General features: G+C 37.3%; 1 protein-coding gene across 1 annotated transcript in view; it reads right to left on the bottom strand.

Annotated features, from left to right (window-relative positions):
- ZNF484 (zinc finger protein 484) overlaps positions 1-17,041 on the bottom strand; it is a 28,390-nt gene extending 11,349 nt beyond the window's left edge. Inside the window, exons 1-2 of the mRNA XM_068553214.1 lie at positions 16,888-17,041; positions 6,982-7,026 (exon numbers count right to left, since the gene is read on the bottom strand). Of these exons, the coding sequence (XP_068409315.1) occupies positions 6,982-7,026; positions 16,888-16,908 (66 nt within the window). The 5' untranslated portion in view covers positions 16,909-17,041. The remainder of the gene's footprint in view (positions 1-6,981; positions 7,027-16,887) is intronic.
- Positions 17,042-19,798: the final 2,757 nt, after the last annotated feature.

Below are 19,798 nucleotides of genomic sequence, written 5' to 3'. Positions count from 1 at the left end.
AAAACACAGGGGGAATTCTCTGGTGGTCCAGTGGTTAGGTCTCTGCGCTTCCACTGCAGGGGACATGGGTTCGATCTCTGGTTGGGGAACTAAGATCTCACATGCCCTGCGGCGCAGCCAAAACAAACAAACATATAAAAGGTGTACTTTAAAAAAAGAGAGTGAAAAGACAACCCAAAGACTGGGAGAAAATGTTTGCAATTATATATCTGATAAGGGACCTGTGTATAGAATAGATAAAGAACTCTTACAACTCAATAAAAAGATAAATGATCCAATTAAAAATGGATCAAGAATCTGAATATACATATCTCCAAAGAAGATATACAAATGGCCAAAAAAGCACATGAGAGTGTCTCAATATCTTTAGTCATAAGGGATATTGAAATTCAAATCAAAGAGATACCCCTTCAAATTCACTAAGATGATTATAATTTTAAAAATGCTCTGTTTGTACCTATTTGTATTTTTATTATTATTTTGTAGCAAAATAATAAATGACATTAAAATTTGCATTCTGACATTTAAAAAACTACTTAAATCATTAGTCATTAGTCATCAGAAAAATGTACCCATTAGGATGGCTATAATAAAAAAAAAAAAAGGACACATAATAACAAGTGTTAGTGAGGAAGTGGAGAAACTGGAACCCTCCTACAGTAAAGGTGGGAATGTAAAATGGTGCAGTCACTTTGTAAAACAGTCTGATACTTCCTCAAAAGGAATAATATGACCCAATGGTTCCACTTCTAGGTACATACCCAATAGAAATAAAAACACTTATCCACATGAAACTTGTACAGGAATGTTCATAGTAGCATTATTCTTAATAGTCAAAAATAGAACCAATGCAATGTCTGTCAACTAATGATGAATTTTAAAATGTGGTATATCCATACAAGAGATTATTCAGCCATAACAAGAAATTAAGTACTGATTTATGCTACAATATGGATGAATCTTGAAAATACTATGCTAAATGAAAGAAGCCAGTCACAAAAGACCACATATTATATGATTCTATTTATATGAGATGTCCAAAACAGGCAAACCTATTGAGACAGAAAGAAGACTACTGGTTGCCCAGAGCTAGGGGGAATGGAAGGAATTGGGGGGTGGGGGGTGGTGACAGCTAAAAGGTATGAGTCGGAGTAGGGAGGGAAAGAAAATGTTCTAAAACTATGAAAAAGGGTGCACAACTCCATGAATATACTAAAACCCATTGAATGCACACTTTAAATGGGCAATACATATGGTATGTGAAGGAGACCTTTTTGAGGCACTGTCATTTCCAGATGGCATACAATAGTTTGTGGCAGTCCAGTGTTTCTTCCAAGAATAATTATAAATGCCAGATGAAATACTGAAATCATCTGTTTGGAAGTACTGGAAGCTTGTTAGGTACTAAGACTCTCAAGAGAACATTGAAGATTTAAGTTGATGTATGCAGCCACTTTTACACTGGGCATATTTACCAATTCTGGGTGTGGCAAAAGGTGAAAATCCAGCTTTGAACAAGTAGAAGGTTACAGTTGGGTGACAGAGAAACCAGAACTCAAACACATGGCCAATTTTCCCCTCAGGACATCTGCCAAATTCTAGGGCTGTATGGGCAGAAGACTAAACACTTAAGCAGAATAGCCTCTGAAAAGCAAAGCAAAATTTTAGTAGTCTGGTAAGAAGACAGAGTTGGCATCTATCAGGAGGAGGGTCCACAGAGGACAAACCGGGCTCTCAGCTGAAAATCCTAGATGGCCAGAGTGAACCAAAGGTAGACTATTATTAGGGCTTCAACTCAGCCTTGATTCAGCATAACATTGTGACTGACTGGATAAAGATGTTCATCTTCTACTCTATCTGCTCAGGGAAAGACGAATCCACTATTGAGAAAGATATCATAATCTAGATCTTCTACAATGCTTTATACATGTTTTGATACAATAAAAGAAATCCTCTGCCTATCAAAAAACAGGGCTGAATATCCAAAACCAGAGGGAAAAAATTCAAAAGAAACAGTCCTACAGCGCTTTGGAGTTAGAAGAAAAGATGGAGAATTTCATTAGAGAAAATGGGACTTATAATAAAGATATCAAATGAAAACTGAAAAATTCAGTATCTAAAATTAAGAACTGAGAGAGGTTTAATAGCAGAGTACAGAATTACTGAAATAGAAGACAAGCAAACAGAAAATATCCAAACCAGACCACAGAGTTTTTTCTAAAATAAAATAAACACAAGTGCATGTGACGTATCACATGTACAACACAGTGAAAAGGAATAACATATTGTAGTCTGAGAAGATAAAGAGGGAGAATATGAGGCAGAAGCAAAATTTGAAAAAGTAATGGTGAATGACAGCAACTCAAAGATTCAAGAACTTTCTCAAATCCCACTTTACAATACTGTAAATACTGACTATGCAAAAACAGTAACAGTAATACCTTGTGAAGTTTAAAATATGTGTAGAATTTAAATGCAGCAAATGGAATTAAGGTGTTTTAGTATCTACTGAGAAGGGGGCAAGGTAATAATGAGTTAAAAATGGATATTGTAATATCTAGGGAAACAAATAAAAGAATGTATAACAAGCAAGTTAACAAAATAAAAATTAAAATTCTGACTAATCTAAAAGAAAGTCAAGAAAGGAATGTAAAAATAATATTAAACAGACAGTTCAAATATAAAACTAATAAAAGTGGATATAGAACTTCCCTGGTGGTGCAGTGATTAAGAATCTGCCTGCCAATGCAGGGGACATGGGTTCAAGCCCTGGTCCGGGAAGATCCCACAAACCACGGAGCAACTAAGCCCTCGAACTACAACTACTGAGCCTGCGTGCCACAACTACTGAAGCCTGTGTGCCTAGAGCCCATGCTCCACAACAAAGAGAAGCCACCACAATGAGAAACCCGGGCACCACAACAAAGAGTAGTCCCCGCTCGCCACAACTAGAGAGAGCCCATGCGCAGAAACGAAGACGCAATGCAGCCAAAATAATTAATTAATTAATTTAAAAAGAAAGAAAGAAAGAAAAAAAACTGGATATAAATTCAAGTATATCAGGAATTGCATTAAATGTAAATAAACTAAACAATCAAATTAACAGCAAAGATTGAGACTTCCAGTTCAAAAAAAAAAAAAATGTTAAATGCATTCCACCCTATTCATCCTGCTAAATGCCTAAATACCTAGGTTTTTTTCTAAAAACCTAGAAAAATATATAAGCATCTATCCACACCCTTGACTTTCTCTCAAGAGCATACTTTCCTACAGTGAAACTAATTTTAGCATCTTTTGGAATCTTGATAGCCCCAAAATTTCCCAAAACATCAAGTATAGTTCCTTTTTGCTCAACAGTTCTTCCTCCAATCTATCTCTTAACATTCATATTTTACTATAAGCAGGAAGAAGAAACCAGGCTACATCTTCAACCTTTTGCTTGAAAATCTCCTCAGAGAAAAATACAAGTTCATCATTGACAAATCTGCTTTTCACATAACTACAGGACAAAATTCAGCTAAGCTTTCTGCCACTGTATAACAGAGATGTCCTTTTCCTCTAGTTTCCAGTAACATGTTCCTCATTTCCTTCTGAGTCTTCAGCAGCAGCACCATTAACACCCATATTTCTATCAATAGTCTGTTTATAATAATTGAAATATTCTCTAAAACAATATAGCTTTTTTCCTAGTGTGCTCCTCACTTCATTCTGAGTCCTCTAGCAGAGTTAACATTCATATTTCTATTATCAGTCTGTTCGAGGAATTCTAGGCTCTTGCTATTATACTCTTCAAAATTTTTACAGTTTCTATCCATTACCAAATTCCAAAGCCATTTGACATTTTTGGGTATTTGTTACAGCATCATTCCACTTCCAGGTACCAAAATCTGTAATGGTTTCCTATTGCTGCTGCAACAAATTGCCACAAACTTAAAACACAAATTTATTATCTTACAGTTCTGGAGGTCAGAAGTTGAAAATAGGTCTTACTGGGCTAAAATCAATGTGTTGGATGTACTCCTTCTGGAGGCTATAAGGGAGAATCCATTTCCTTGTCTTATCTGACTTCTAAGAAGTTCGTGGTCCCTTCCTCTATCTTCAAAGTCAGCAGAGTAGCATCTTCAAATCTCTCCTTGACTCTGACCCTTCTGCCTCCCTCTTTCACTTATAAGGACACTGTGATTACACTGGACCCTCCCAGATAACCCAGAACAATCACCCCATCTCAAAATCCTTAACTTAATCACATCTGCAAAGTCCCTATTGTCATGTGAAGTAACATATTCACGGGTTTCAGGAATTAGGATGTGGATACCTTTGGCGGTTATTATTCTGCCTACTACATCCAGTAAGAAAAGATGGGAGAGTAAAAGTAAAAAGAATGGCTTAAAATTTCTGAGTAAAAATGACTTACAATCTAGAATTAGCTATGAAATTACTGAGGGTAAAATAAAAATATTTCTGGACATGCAAGGTCTCAAAAAATTTACTTTCCACACAATACTTTCTAGAGAGCTACTGGAAAATATTCTCTAAAAATGAAAGCATAAATCAGGAAAGAGCCAGAAAGCAAGAGCTCCAATACTTGAGAGACATGAAAGGAATTCCTAGTATCATGCCAAAGGGAGACCCCCAAGTCAGTGGATGAGTATCAAACAGAGAGCAACTTCAAGCAGGTCAAAGACTCTAAAGGAAGCTTCTTTCAACAGCTGAAATAAATACCTATATTCTGGAGCCAAATTGCTTGGGTTTTACTTCTGGCTTCACCACTTACTAGCAGTGTGACCCAGGGCAAGTTACTTCTCTGTGGATCTGTTTCCTTCTCTGTAAAATGAGGATAATGATTATAGATACCTCAAAGGGGTTATGATTAAATCAGTTAATAGAGAGTGTTTATAGTGCCTAGCATATAGTAAGCACTATATTAATGTTTGTGATTACTGTTATTATCTAATATATTTTAACATATTGAGAAGATATTTATATACCTGGGAAGAATGTGAAGTTGAATTAGTGATCCAAATATGGAAAATGAAACAAATGATTCAACCAAACAATAATAAATTCCAGGTAAAACAAAAAATAGTGCATAAAAGGTAAAATAAATGGTTCAGCTGTGAATATAATTAAAATAATCATAATAATAAATACAGCCTATTGATTTACCCAAAATTATGATATACCTATATTAGAAGGAGGGGAAGAAGAAATGTGCATATAAGTGTTGAAGCCTTAAGTGTCTGAAAGAGAGTTAAATCCCTATTTTCCATTGTGCTAAGTCAGTAGAAACTGCCTAAAGCTGAAAACCAAAAGGTACCAATATAAACATGTTATTTAGACATAAGAACATAAATACTAAAAAAATTAGTTCAGTTGAGTTCAGAGTGATGTGATTACCTTTATGAAGCTGCAATTTGAGGGATAAGAGAGCAGCTAACAGGTGTTTTGTTATTTTTTTAAATGAAGCTTCAAAAAACTATTTGATTGAGTAAACATATCTATAACCTTAATGATACTCAAAATTAAATATTTACTTTTAAAAGTTAAAATGCAAAGAACAAAGAGGTAAAAAAATTGAAAAAAAGAAAGACCATGCTTAATATATAAATAACTCCTCCTTTTAAAAAAAATTCAGTGAACTGACTTCGACCCCTGGAAAAACAGGGTAGATGCACTTGTCCCTATTCACCCACTAAGTACATCTAGTAACCATAGACATTATCCATAAAGCAAACATAAGAAGACTGAAAGCTTAAAGAAAAAAAAGCAAACTGTCTAGGGACCTCAGGAACCAAGGAACTATACAGCATGAGTTTCCTGAAGTCTATTGACTCATACAGCCCTGTCAAGTACTAGAAAAGCCTACAACCCAGAAACACCAACAAGGGCACAACAAAAAAACTCAAAGAAAAGTCTGCTCTCTCTAGCTAAAAGACCAGGAAAGGGGCAATCTAGAAAGACAGAAAACCTTTAGGCAAAACATGCTCCAGCCAAACATAACAAATAAACAGAAAACTCTGGGCCTGATCCCATGCCCATCAGCAAAGACCCAGTGGGTAGCTTAGATTCCCACTCTTGCCTGGCTGAACAGAGGGGCCCCATCACACTCCAATGGAGTGGTATGGAAAAAGAAAAAAACCAAGTGGAGTTTTGGGACTTTCATCCATGCATAGCAGTAATGAAAGAAAAAAATAGAACAATATCCCTCCTAAACATGATACAAAATCCTTAAAAAATATATTAGCAAATACAAATATATAAAAAGAAGTGTATGTCATGACCAAGTGGAAATTATTCAGAGGTTGCAAGGCAGGCTCAATATGTGAAAATCAATCAATGTAATCTACCGCAGCAATTAGCTAAAAAGGAAAATCACCTGACCATGTCAACTGATGCAGAAAAAGCAACTGACAAAATTCAACATCCATTCACTCAAAACTTTGCTTCACAAGGTGGTCCTTGCACCAGCAGCACTAACATCCTGTGGCAATCCCAGTCCTATTAAATCAGAATCTGGAGTCATGTGCAAGTGTGAGAAGCACTGCTTTGTAAGTCACTATAGAAAACCTGTTAGTACACTTCTAACAGGGTTGTTAAAGACACTGTCCTATCTCCATTCATCTGAAGATCTATCAAAAATTTTCTCAAACATCAAGAACCAGGAAATAGTTACTATAGATGAAATAAATTACTTTTCAACAATATAAACCATGTATTTCACTTCCATCATTGCTATGTCTTTCAGGAAGATCAGAGGCAATTTTACAGTTCAAAGTTCATAACTGTGTGAAGCCACACAACTCACATATACCTATAATCCAAGCTTGACTTGGAGTTGATAATCTCTTCTTTACTTTCTCTGATCTTAGTTTTCATTTATTTATACTTACACATTTACTATATGGGTTAATAGATGCCTCCTAAAATCCACTAAAAAATAAAGAAAGCAACAAATAAATACATGAACAAATAAGAACTCACCAGGGACTTGGTCATTTCTGGTTCTTCTGGGAAAGGGGCAGAGATCTGAAAAAACAGATTGACAGAGGGACAGATGAGAGAAGGAAGTGTGTCAATGGCACACATGGACATATACATCATTTAGTGTCCATGCAACTGACCCAAAAACTTATTTCTAGAACTACATCATAAAAAAATCATCCTGTGTTGCACAAAGATTTAAATCCAGTAGTTTTACCACAGCTAATACCAAAAAAGAAAAAAAAAGTTTAGAAACATCTTGATAACAATAATTGTGGACAGCTTTAAATACTTTATAGGGCATCCATAGACATAATGTCATGTAAAATTAAACTACTGTAGAAAAATTATGTTAAAATATTAAGTAAAAATAAAAATATGTACCAAACAGTATGAGTCCATTTTCATTGAACAATATGTGTGTACATACACACATACACACATACATGAATGCATTAATGCACATAGAGAAAATTATCTGGAAGGAAATATATGTTAACAGATATAATATTTGGATAATGGTAAAATTATAAGTAATTTGAATGTTTATATTTTTCTTATTTGTTAGTAAAAAGCAAAGCAACTTTTTAATGATTTTGCTTTGAGCTTCTGTGACCAGCCCATCACAAGTAGTGAGAACATCCATAAGTAAGACCAAAAAAGGGAGACTGCTAGCTTTTTCACTGTTCTTTGCTTACAGTTCTTTTGGGGGGGGGCCACACCCCGCGGCTTGCGGGATCTTAGCTCCCAGAACAGGAATTGAACCTGGACCCAGCAGTGAAAGTGCTGAGTCCTAACCACTGAACCACCAGGGAATTCCCTCTTCCCATTCTTAAAAGGGAACTGTCAATGGAAACTTTGTCTTAACTACAATATAGTAAGTGGATTTGGTTCTAGTTAATAACAAACCTTAAGACCTAAGTCACTTACTGACTGAAGCCACTGTTTTCCAATTTTTTTATTGAGTTTTCTAACATAAAGAGTTGAATTATTAGTACAAGAAATACACATATACCTTCCATCTAGTTTCAACAATTAGTATTTTGCCATACTTGTTTAATCTTTCTATATACACATATAGTTACATGTAAATGCATACATATATATGAGTATACTAGTGTATATACATTTTTTTTTTGGCTGAACTATTTGAAAGTTGCAGATGTCATGACACTTCATGCCTAAATTCATAACATCAGTCTCCTAAAAGATTATTATCATGCCTGAGAAAATTATTAGCAATTCTATAACACTTTAATATTCAGCTCATATTCAAAACTCCCAGTTACTCAAAAAAACCTTTTCTTGTTGTTTTGTTGAAAGCATGTTCCAATCAAGACTCATACATTGGGGACTGTGTCCCTTTTACCCTAGACCTATCCTCCTCAGTATCTTTTTATGATGGACTTTTAAAATTTTTGCTTCTAACGTACACTTTCTAATATAAACAACATTTTGGTTACTTCTTTGCTAATTTTTTTGTGTGGTATAACTTATGTAAAGTACATGAATATTAAGTATACAGCATTTTCCCCTATTTTTCACATCTGCCATCCAGATCAAGAGAGAGAACATTTCTAGCACCTTTGGAAAGTATTAGGGAATCAAACCATTGTTTTTGAAACTTGTCAAAAAGCAAAAGAGTCAGTCAAGCATAACCAAACACTTCATGAATGAATTTCTTTTTCTGCTTATATAATTATTCCAGCCACAAGTTGCCAACTAAAAATTGGCACTTGCCATCTGCCTCTACAAGGGTTAAGCCACTAGCCACTGCAGTTGCTGACCTTCAACACATCCTGAAAGGAGTTCAGGGTGGAGATCAGGAATGAGGCACTTGATGCTCTGGCAAAAACTGGCAGAACAGCCCTGCAGATAGTAAGATATTTTCAGGAGAATATTTTATGAGCCCAAATTCTTGCATCTTCTCATATCTAGAAAGGCATTAAAATCATTAACAGAGACATCTGCTCCTTGTGACTAGCAGCAACCTTCACAGGACTAGCAGCAAGACTTTGCTAAAATGTGTGCTTGACTGTACGTACCACCCCTTTCACCTGAATCATATATAATACTGACCCTCTCTCCTACCTCTCGGAGCAGTTTCTCAGAGCTATATAAAACAGTCTCCTGGGCTATAGTCCTCATTTTGCCCCAAACAAGACAACTCTCAACTCTCACATTATGCATTTTTTTAAGTCGACAAAGTAAAGGAATGGTAGAAATAGAAACGTCCATTTTGCACACATAATGAAATATGGATCTAAGAAACAATCATCAATGGCTGCTCACATCACAAAACAGATAACCAGACATTATGTGCCTCCTGATCAAGTATATCACCTGGGAAGTAGTCTTGCTCCCCAAAAAACAAAAACAAAAAAAGGAATCTGAATTTGATCAAGCCTCTAAATCTTACCAATCCAATCCACATAAAATGATACTTCAAAATGTATTGTAATTTTTTAAGGTGTGATAATAGCACCATGGCTATTTTTATTAAAGGAATTTTACATATTGAAATATTTATGGATAAAATGACAAAATCTTTGAGATTTGCTTCAAAATAATCCAGCAGAAGAGAAGAAATGTTGGAGGAAGGGATAGATGACAAATGACTGGGCATGAGTTGATAATTGTGAAAACTGATGGGTAATTGCGGCGTGAGGGCTTCTCTCTAGTTGTGGCGTGGGGTTTTTCTCTTCTCTAGTTATGGCACGTGGGCTCCAGAGCACATGGGCTTTGTAGTTTGCGGCACATGGGCTCTCTAGTTGAGGCGCACAAGCTCAGTAGCTGTGGTGCACGGGCTTAGTTGCCCCGTGGCATGTGGGATCCTAGTTCCCTGACCAGGGATCGAACCCACATCCCCTGCATCAGAAGGCGGATTCTCTACCACTGGACCACCAGGGAAGTCCCCTAAATGAAGCTTCTTTATACTACTTTCTCTACATTTGTATGTTTTTAATTTTCATAGGAAAAAAGTTTTAAAAAGTCATTTTTTAGATAACATCAGCTGAAAAAAATGCACAACCTAAAAGGTGAAAATTATGTTTTATTCGGCGGACTTGCTGAGAACTAAAGCCCAGGATGCAGCCTCTCAGATAGCTCTGAGGGACTGTTCCGAAAAGGTAAGGGAGGAGCCAGGATATATAGGAGTTTTTACAAAAAAAAAAATAGGTAGTTGGAACATGAAAAGATTACTGTTAAAGAAAATCCACTGTAATGGCCTATATGGGAAAAGAATCTTAAAAAAGTGGATATATGTATATGTATAACTGATTCACTTTGCTGTACACCTGAAACTAACACAACATTGTAAATCAACTATATCCAATAAAAATTTTAAAAAAAGAAAAGAAAAGAAAAGAAAAGAAAAAGAAAATCCAGACATCTCAAGTTAATGAATTTAGCAGTTCTCTATGTATGGGAAGATTCGAGAGTCTGGGCTCATTGAATCATGGCTTTGATATGCACCTTAAATATCTAGGGCCAGTATCCTGGTTTTTTCCATCCTGAATCCCCTCAGGGTGCACAGTTGGGGGCGAGTGCAGTGGCTGATGGATTGTTAACCACAACATCCTTTGTTTACTGATACGGCAGGTGACAACTTTCTTTGTCCACAATAATCACAGAACTCTGACTACAGATTGAATATCAGATGACATTAGGGAGTTACTGTAACTTTTGTTAGGTGAGTAATGGCCTGGGGGTTATGTGGGGGGGGGGGGGGGGGAAGTCTACATCCGTTGGATTTGCATGCTAAAGTATTTGTGGGTGAAATGACATGGTATCCAAGATTTGTTTTAAGATATTCTAACTAAAACAAAGCAAGTGAGAAGAGATAGGTGAAACAACACTGGCAAATAGTTGATAATTATTGAGACTGGGTGATGAGGGCATTTGTAGGTTCATTACAACATTTTCTCTACTTTCCTGTATGTTTGAAATTTTCTATAATAAAAACTTAAAAAAATAAATCCTCTCCCACTACAGGGAACAGCCTTGGAGTACATGACATGAGCCATGCATTGTTCACATTGCAAAGGATCATGCTTTGTTTCAGCAAGTCCACCTCTGAGAAGATTCATACTTCTGGGCTTCCCCCTCCCCACTCACAGGAACTGTCACATTTCTGCCAAGCCAGGATTTGAACTGGATATGGAATCTATGAGACAAGCTCTTTTTGGCTGGCATGTTCACAATGAGCCTCACCTCTGTGTTTTCTTAAAACTCCAGTCTTCCCAGGACCCCTAAGTTGAGTGAGGGTCCAAAGACTGCCAGTGATTATCGGGCCAAGTTGGGCTGGAGTCTGAAAAAATGATCCTGAAGGCTCAACTAAGTGGTCTGACCTCAGGGCTCTGTGGAAACACAAAGGGATCCTGACAGAGAGAGTGCCACTCAGTGACAGCCTCTCAGCTGTCCTCCCAAGAGTGCATCAAACAGCGTGGAACAGGGGAAATATATGAGGTGTGGAGCCAAATCAATGTACATTTGAATCCCAGGTCTTCCACCTTCTAGCTGTGACAATCTGAAGAACTTACTTCAGTCTCAGTTTCCTCATCCTTATAAGATAAACAAACCAATTTTATAACATTTGAAAAGCACTCAGTCCATGTGTGGCACATAAGTGCTTGTTAAATATTAATTACTGCTATTACTACAAAATCAGTAATCCACATAGAATGCAATTACTGTATCAAACATTATCTGACTTCACCAGCCCCTCAAGTCATCACCAACCCTGACACTCAGTTCCTCACTCCCACTCCTCAATCTGCTTACTACAACTGTCAACTGCTGCACACTGACCTCACCCCAGTAGCCATTACTCACACATCAGAATCACTGGTTCCCTTGTCCTGCTTTCCACAGGCCGCAATTGAGGCAGAAGATAGATGGGTTCCAGGCTAGACGTTTACAACTAGCCTCTGTTTATATTTCTTGAGGCAAGAAATAGATGGGCTCCAGGTTAGACATTTACAGCCAGCTTCCTGTTTACACTTCCAGATAGAAATAACACAGGAACAGGGTAAACAGCTGCACTTTGCCTCCAGTGGACACTTTAAGATAACAGTAATGGCAGGGGCAGATAGGAGCTGAGTCCTGCCCAGATAAATGATAAATAGACCACATATTTCTCATGTTTGAGGTCAAGGAGACCTCCCCAACTACACATGCATAGAAAGGCTCCTCAGGGGTCAAAAAAGGGAGGGGGCGCCACCCCATAATAGGTGGTGTCAACCTTCCCACAGGCTTCTGCACTGGAATCCACCTTGGCAAAAAGATGTGCATGCATGTGACGGTGGGACCTAGGATAGGTCAGGTGTGGAAAAAGAAGTGAGATAACTGGTCAAAGATAAGAAAAGATCCAGACGAAATGCCTTATATAAATGATTTAACCACCTCTTTACTTCACTCCTCCTCATTAGGGAGGACGCCCATACTCTTTCTCTCCGGGTGTGTATCTCTGCCTTGCTTCTGTCTTAACTACACAAACTGTTTCTCTGTGTCTCTCCCATATGTTGTGCTGTGTCTCTAATAATAAACTTTGTACCTGTTTTTACGGTTTCTGCCTCCTTGAAACATTCTTGCTTTCAAACGGGGCAAGAGCCAGGGAAACTTTGCCCTTGCTGGTCTAGGGGCTAGGATTCTTGGTTTTCATCCAGGCTACCCAGGTCCAATTCCTGGGCATGGAACTAGGATCTCGCTTCAAGCCACCACTCACTGCTGTCTCCACGAGATCACAGTCACTCATTCTATAGTTCCTGATCACAGAACCTCCAACATCTCTACCTCATGGTCCTGGTTCTACATCAATCATGCCCTGAAAAGGAAAAACTCCTCTTGTGTGTTTTTCCTCTATTCTCAACACTTCTGGCCACCAAGTGTGTGTGTGTGTGTGTGTGTGTGTGTGTGTGTTGTGTGTGTTGGGAGGAGGGGTCCCCAAACCAAGCAATTCTACAACACCAGCTGGGTGTCCTACAATTTAACTCAGTTCTGACACCATCTACTTAAGAGTTAGCACTAGATCACACAGGTTAAGGGCTTAGTCCTATGAGACTGTCCCACCCCAACTTCAGATGCCAATCACAAGTTCAGGTTGTTACTTGTGCTCTGACCAATCGGTTATAATCAGAGGTTCCCATGACCTCCTCCTCAGTCTCCATTAATTTGCTAGAGCAGCTCATAGAACTCAAGAAAATATTTTACTTATTAGATTACCAATTTGTTATAAAAGAATATAACTCAGAAACAGCCAGGTAGAATAGAAGAGATGGTTATGGCAAGATACATCAGAAGCAGTGCATCACTCTCCCAGAATCTCCACATGTTCAATCCAGAAACTCTCCAAAACCCACCCTTTTGGGTTTTTGTGGAGGCTTCACTATGTACAAATGATTGATTAAATAACTGGCCATTAGCGACTGATTCAACCTCCAGCCAGGGAGTGGGTTTCAAGTTCTAAAACTCTAATAATTTGCTTGGTTCCCCTGGCAACCAGCCCCCATCCAGCAATTCACTAGGGGCTTTCCAAACATCACTTCAGGTGTGGTTGAAAGGAACTTTTTATAGCAAAAAACTCCCACTAATTTCACCCTATCCCTTTGGTGCTATTTCAAGACACAGGAACAAAAGAAGCCCCTATAGCCCTTATCACTTAGGAAATTATAAAGGCATTAGGAGCTATATGCTGGGAACTGTGGATGAAAACCAAAATATATATTTCTTATTATATCACAATACCACATGTACCAATAACTGGCCTCCACGCTTTTATCACTACTGTCGACTGAAAAAAAATGCACAGGCTAAAAGGTGAGGATTATTATTTATTCGGCAGACTTACTGAGGACTTAAGCCCAGGATACAGCCCCTCAGATAGCTCTGAGGGACTGTTCCAAAGAGGTAAGGGAGGAGCCAGAATATACATGAGTTTTTGCAAAACAAAACAAAACAAAACCAAAACCATCTAACTGGAACATCAAAAGATTACTGTCAATTAAAGAAAATCCAGACATCTCCAGTTAATGAATTTAGCACTTTCCTATATATGGGAGATGCAAGAGTCTGGGCTCACTGAAATCATTCCTTTGACATGCATCTAACTATCTAGGGCCAATATCCTGCTTTTCCCCATTCTGGATTCCCCTCTGGATGCACAGTTGGGGGTGGCTGCAGTGGCTGATGGCTTGATAGCCACACCATCCTTTGTTTACTGAAATGGCAGGCAGTGTTCTTTGTCCACACTACCCACAATGCATCTCCATCAGTGATCCCAAGACTGCAATTCCAGACATACCTGCACCTGCGATGGACTCTGAGAAATCACCCAAGGACTCCTACCACTATCCACACCATTCACTAGGCCTACACCATTAGCCTTTCCAACAAATTTACATGCAAACACGCACACCAGTTGGAGCTCAATCAGTGAACAAACCTAGGAATATTCTTGAATTTTAAAGGTAAATTTTAAAATCTAAAACACATCTAAATCTAAATCATGTGTGAAAGAACAGATTATTTACAGAAAAAGAATTAAGAAGATCAAGATGCCCCATCTGCAGTAATGAAAGCTAACTAACATCAGAAGTAGCATCTAAAGGACCACTTCTCTGTTAGGGCCAAAGACATTTTCAGAAATAAAACACTTGCAGAATATCTCTTATCATTACCTGAGGAAAATACCCACAAAAGTATTCCAAACAAATGTAAAATAAATCAGATGAGAAACAGCAAATAGAAAAATTGTTCAGCAATAATTTTTGCAAGAGATATATAATTATTAAAAAAAGATGATGACAATGTGATAAGGAGGCCATTAAATGGAAAATTAATAATACTATCCTATGACAAAACATTTCTAACTATCTCAGGAAAAAAACAGGAGTTATCTGGGGTGTAGAATGGAAACAATGAACAGAAATTTCATCAACCCAATAAAAGTATGAAAAAGGAAAAGAAAATGAGTTAAAATAAATAGTAAACATTAAAACAGAAGGTATAAAAATCAGGTAAATCATTATTACACTAAACTGAAAAGGTAAAATTATCCTATTGACAAACAAAGACTAGGTTATAGGTTGGATTTGAGAAAACCAAAATGTATCTATTATAAGTAGTTAACCTAAACAATGAGGCAAATAGAAATATAAAATAAAGCCCTGGGCAAAGGTAAATCATCCAAATGAAATGAACATGAAAGCAGGGATAGCAATATAAATACCAAAGTGAAATTCAAAATTGAAATTGCTTTGTGTTGAAAAGAGGGATCCTATAATAATAGCATCCAATAAATGAAAAAAATGATACAATATGCATTAACCATTAGGTTTATGCACGTCTCTCCCCCAAACACACACAAATAAAGCTAGCAAAAAAGCACATAGAACTACAAAGTGAATTATTAGTGAGAGATTACTATTATACCTTTTTCAGAATGTGATGAATCAAGTAGACCAAAAATAGGAAAGAAAAAAACTTGAAAAATACGAACAGGCTATATTTAATATACATCAAGAGAAGTTTGTACCACACAAACAGAAAACATACTTTCTCCTATAGCCATTGAACAAAGTTCAATGTAACTTGTGTAACTTGTCTTCAAGGAAAATCTTGATAAATTTTTAAAAGTTGAGACTATGTAGTCTACAGTTTATGACAATATAATAAAATTTAAAATAAACAATTAAAACATATCAATAATTTGGGAATGAAGAAACTCCAATAACTCAGGATCAAAGTGGAACATCAAACTGAAATTATACATTTCAAAGATAAAGATGTATATAAAAGAAACTTTATACCTCTAAACGTATCCAGTATAAAACTGGGAAAATAAGGGAAAGAATGACAATTTACATAAAACGGAGATAAAAGAGAAACTATCTAAAAAGAAAAAGATAAAATTAATATAAAAACAGTAGAGAGTATAAACACAATCGGTACTTCAAAATGACCAGTAAAGTAAACCTTGAGATGACTGATAGTAAAAAAGGGAAAGAAAAATGATACATAAATATTATGAATGACACAGTAGCTACTAATCTGGATATGGAAGGGATCAAAATAAGGTAAATTGAAATGCAACCCCATATATTTTTTAAATCTCTAGCAAAGTGTACCATGATAACGATAAAGAAAATTTTCACATATTGAGGTATGGGGAAGTCATTCTGGCTTATACATGATTCTGCCTGAACTTGCGTGAACACACACAGCACATCTGCTTTAACCATTAAAGTAAAGAAGTCTGTTTCGAAGATAAAAATAAATAACTCCCTTCCCATGGCATCCCCTTCCTAGACACCAGGGTCCTGCTGTCTCACTTTATATGTACTAAATCTGGTGCTCTTAAAACCTTGAAGGAATATATCCCTGTCATGTTTGATGTATGATTTTTGTTCTGATAAGGTATAAGACTATGCTGAAAATCATGCTTCAACCCAGCTGTTTCTCAGAGCCTTCTGAGACGCTATCTCCTGGGCTACAGTCCTCAGTTTGGCTCAAATAAAACTCTTTTCTACTCCTATTATGATTATTTATTGATTATTTCCATCGACAACTTTTAAAATATCAGGAATAGAAACAAACCAGTAAGCAGAAAAAAGAGAGGAAATCAATGAAGATCTAGCATCCTTCCCCCTCAGAGCCTTCATTACTCAGGCCCCACAGTTATCCTCCCCACCCCCCACAGACTCCGGGAATCCGTCCAGAGATCCAACATCAAAGATCCCACAGACCCCATCACTCCGCCTGGGAATCCACCACCATAGACCCCATCACTCCCACCCCATGTCTCCGCGGATCCACCATTAAAGACCCCACTATCAATCTGCCGGGAAGCCACCATCAAGACCACACCGACCCCTATTATTCCATCCACTGACCGCCTCCATCACTGACCCGATTGTTCTTCACGGACATCAGAGACACCTCTTCACTCAGCCCTCGGAAACTCCCGGCACTCACCAGCCCCTCACCCACGCTCTTTCAAGACAGTGGTCATTTAATCACTGGAACGGCAACAGCACCCACTTCCTTCTTCTGGATCCCTCCCTGTCCTTGCGGAATTCCTTGGGCGCCTCCTGGGTGTGCGCATGCTCAGTAGCGGCTTCTTTGCCAAAACTTGCCAGTATCCAACATGGCGCTCTGCTGAACCCCGCCCCTCTCTAAATGTCTTAAATTTGAAGTCATTATGGCTGCGCCCCTGTAGTCACTCAGGCCTGTGGGCGGCCATGTTGAAGTGACGTAGACTTGTGTGTAGTTAAAGAGTTGTCAGGAGGAAAGGTGGACCAGAGGTATGTATCCTGGAATTAAACCAGGAACAACCCAGAGTTCTGGGTGACCAGAGTCAGTCACCCCAAGCAGCCCCAGGCCTTTCCCCTACTCCTGTGGCTTCAAACACTGTCAAACAATAATATCTAATCAGCAATTATTAAACACTCCACCCCCAAGCAGTAGAATAAACATTCTATGCAAGCACCTATAGAGCATTTACCAAGGGATACCATAAGCTGGGCTGTAAAACAAATCTTATCAAATTTAATAGAACTGAAATCTTAGAGAGTATTGATGGAAATAATCAGTAAACAGTCTAACACAGGAATATAAAAGAGTTTTATTTGAGCCAAACTGAGAACTGTAGCCCAGGAGACAGCTTCTCAGATAGGTCTGAGGAACCACTCCCCTGAAACATGGTTTTTAGCATAAGCTTAAACCTTAACAGAACAAAGAGCATACATCAAATATGACAGGGGTATATTCCTTCAAGCTTTCAAAAGAGACAGATTTATTACATATACAGCAAGACAGCAGGACCCTGGTGTCTGGAAAGGGAACTTTATCTTCGAGGGAGTGTTAACACTGGATGCTATAGGAAGGGAGTTATTTATCCTTATCTTTGAAACAGACATTCTTTGCCTTAATGGTTAAAGCAGATGCGCTGTGTGTACTTGACAGGCCATGAGTCAGGCTGCTTTAGTTCACCCAAAGTTCAGGCTGAACCATGTATAAGCCAAAATGAATTCTCCATACCTCAGTATGTGAAAATTTTCTCCATCAGGAGTATGTTCCCTGGACACAATAGAATCAAACAAGAAATCAGTAACAGAAAGACAATGGGAAATTAACACTTGTAAATTAAACAACACAATTCTAAATAATCCATGGGTCAAAAGAGAAGACTCAAGGAAATTTTAAAAATATATTGAAATGAATGAAAGTGGGAAAAAAACATATCAAAATTTGTACTTTGCAAGTAAAGTAGTGGTGAGAGGAATTTTATACTGCTAAATGTTTACATTAGAAAAGAAGAAAATTCTCGAATCAATAACCTAAGTTCCCACATTAATAAACTAGAAGAGGAAGAGCAAAATAAAAACAAGAAGGAAGTAAATAATAAAAATATGAGCAAAAAATAATACAATTGAAAAAACAATAAACAATAGAGAAAACAAAACAATAAGCTAGTTCTATGGAAAGTGTGATAAAATTGACAAGCCTCTAGAAGAGATGTAAGTTACCAAAAACAAGAATGAAATATAAGATACCACTGTAGATCCTACAGATAACAAAAGAATAAAAAGAGAATACCAATAGAACTACCATATGACTCAGAAATCCCACTATTGGGCTTATACCCTGAGAAAACCATAACTCAAAAAGAGTCATGTAACACAATGTTCATTGCAGCTCTATTTACAGTAGCCAGGACATGGAAGCAACCTAAGTGTCCATCAACAGATGAATGGATAAAGAAGATGTGGCACATATATACAATGGAATATTACTCAGCCATAAAAAGAAACAAAATTGAGTTATTTGTAGTGAGGTGGATGGACCTAGAGTCTGTCATACAGAGTGAAGTAAATCAGAAAGAGAAAAACAAATACCGTATGCTAACACATATATATGGAATCTAAAAAAAAAAAAAAAAAATGGTCATGAAGAACTTATGGGCAGGATGGGAATAAAGACGCAGACCTACTAGAGAATGGACTTGAGGACATGGGGAAGGGGAAGGGTAAGCTGGGACAAAGTGAGAGAGTGGCATTGACATATATACACTACCAAATGTAAAATCGATAGCTAGTGGGAAGCAGCTGCATAGCACAGGGAGATCAGCTCGGTGCTTTGTGACCACCTAGAGGGGTGGGATAGGGAGGGTGGGAGGGAGATGCAAGAGGGAGGAGATATGGGGATATATGTATATGTATAGCTGATTCACTTTGTTATAAAGCAGAAACTAACACACCATTGTAAAGCAATTATACTCCAATAAAGATGTTAAAAAAAAAGAGGATACCAAAAACCATTCTACACACATAAATTTGACAACTTAGAAAAATACACCAATTGCTCATAAAAGCACAAACTCCAACAACTTTCACAGCAAAAAATAAATATGTTGAGTAGCCCTATAATTGAAGTCAAAATTTAAACATCTGAAAATGAAATCTTCAGACCCAGATGTCTTCATTGGAGATTTCTAACAAACATTTAAACATTAACACATATTCTACACAATCTCTTTCAGAATAAACAATAAAAAGGAACACATTCCAACTAACTTCATGAGGTCAGTATTGCCCTGATACCAAAATGAAAGACAGTACCAAAAAAAACAAAAAAAGAATGCAGATCAATATACTTCATGAATGTTGATAAGGAAAAAATCCTTAACAAAGTATTAGCAAATAGAATTTTTAAATATGTTAAAAATAAAATTCAGCTGAGTAAATTTTAAAGATCTTACTGGCTTTATTCAACGATTCATGAATCTGGCAGCATCCAACCTAGCAGATAGAAAGGAGCT

The sequence above is a fragment of the Eschrichtius robustus genome, chromosome 10, assembly GCF_028021215.1.
Source record: "Eschrichtius robustus isolate mEscRob2 chromosome 10, mEscRob2.pri, whole genome shotgun sequence".
Taxonomy (NCBI): Eukaryota; Metazoa; Chordata; class Mammalia; order Artiodactyla; family Eschrichtiidae; genus Eschrichtius; species Eschrichtius robustus.
The sequence above is the reverse complement of the archived record's forward strand: the minus strand, read 5'-3'. Positions and strand labels throughout refer to the sequence as shown.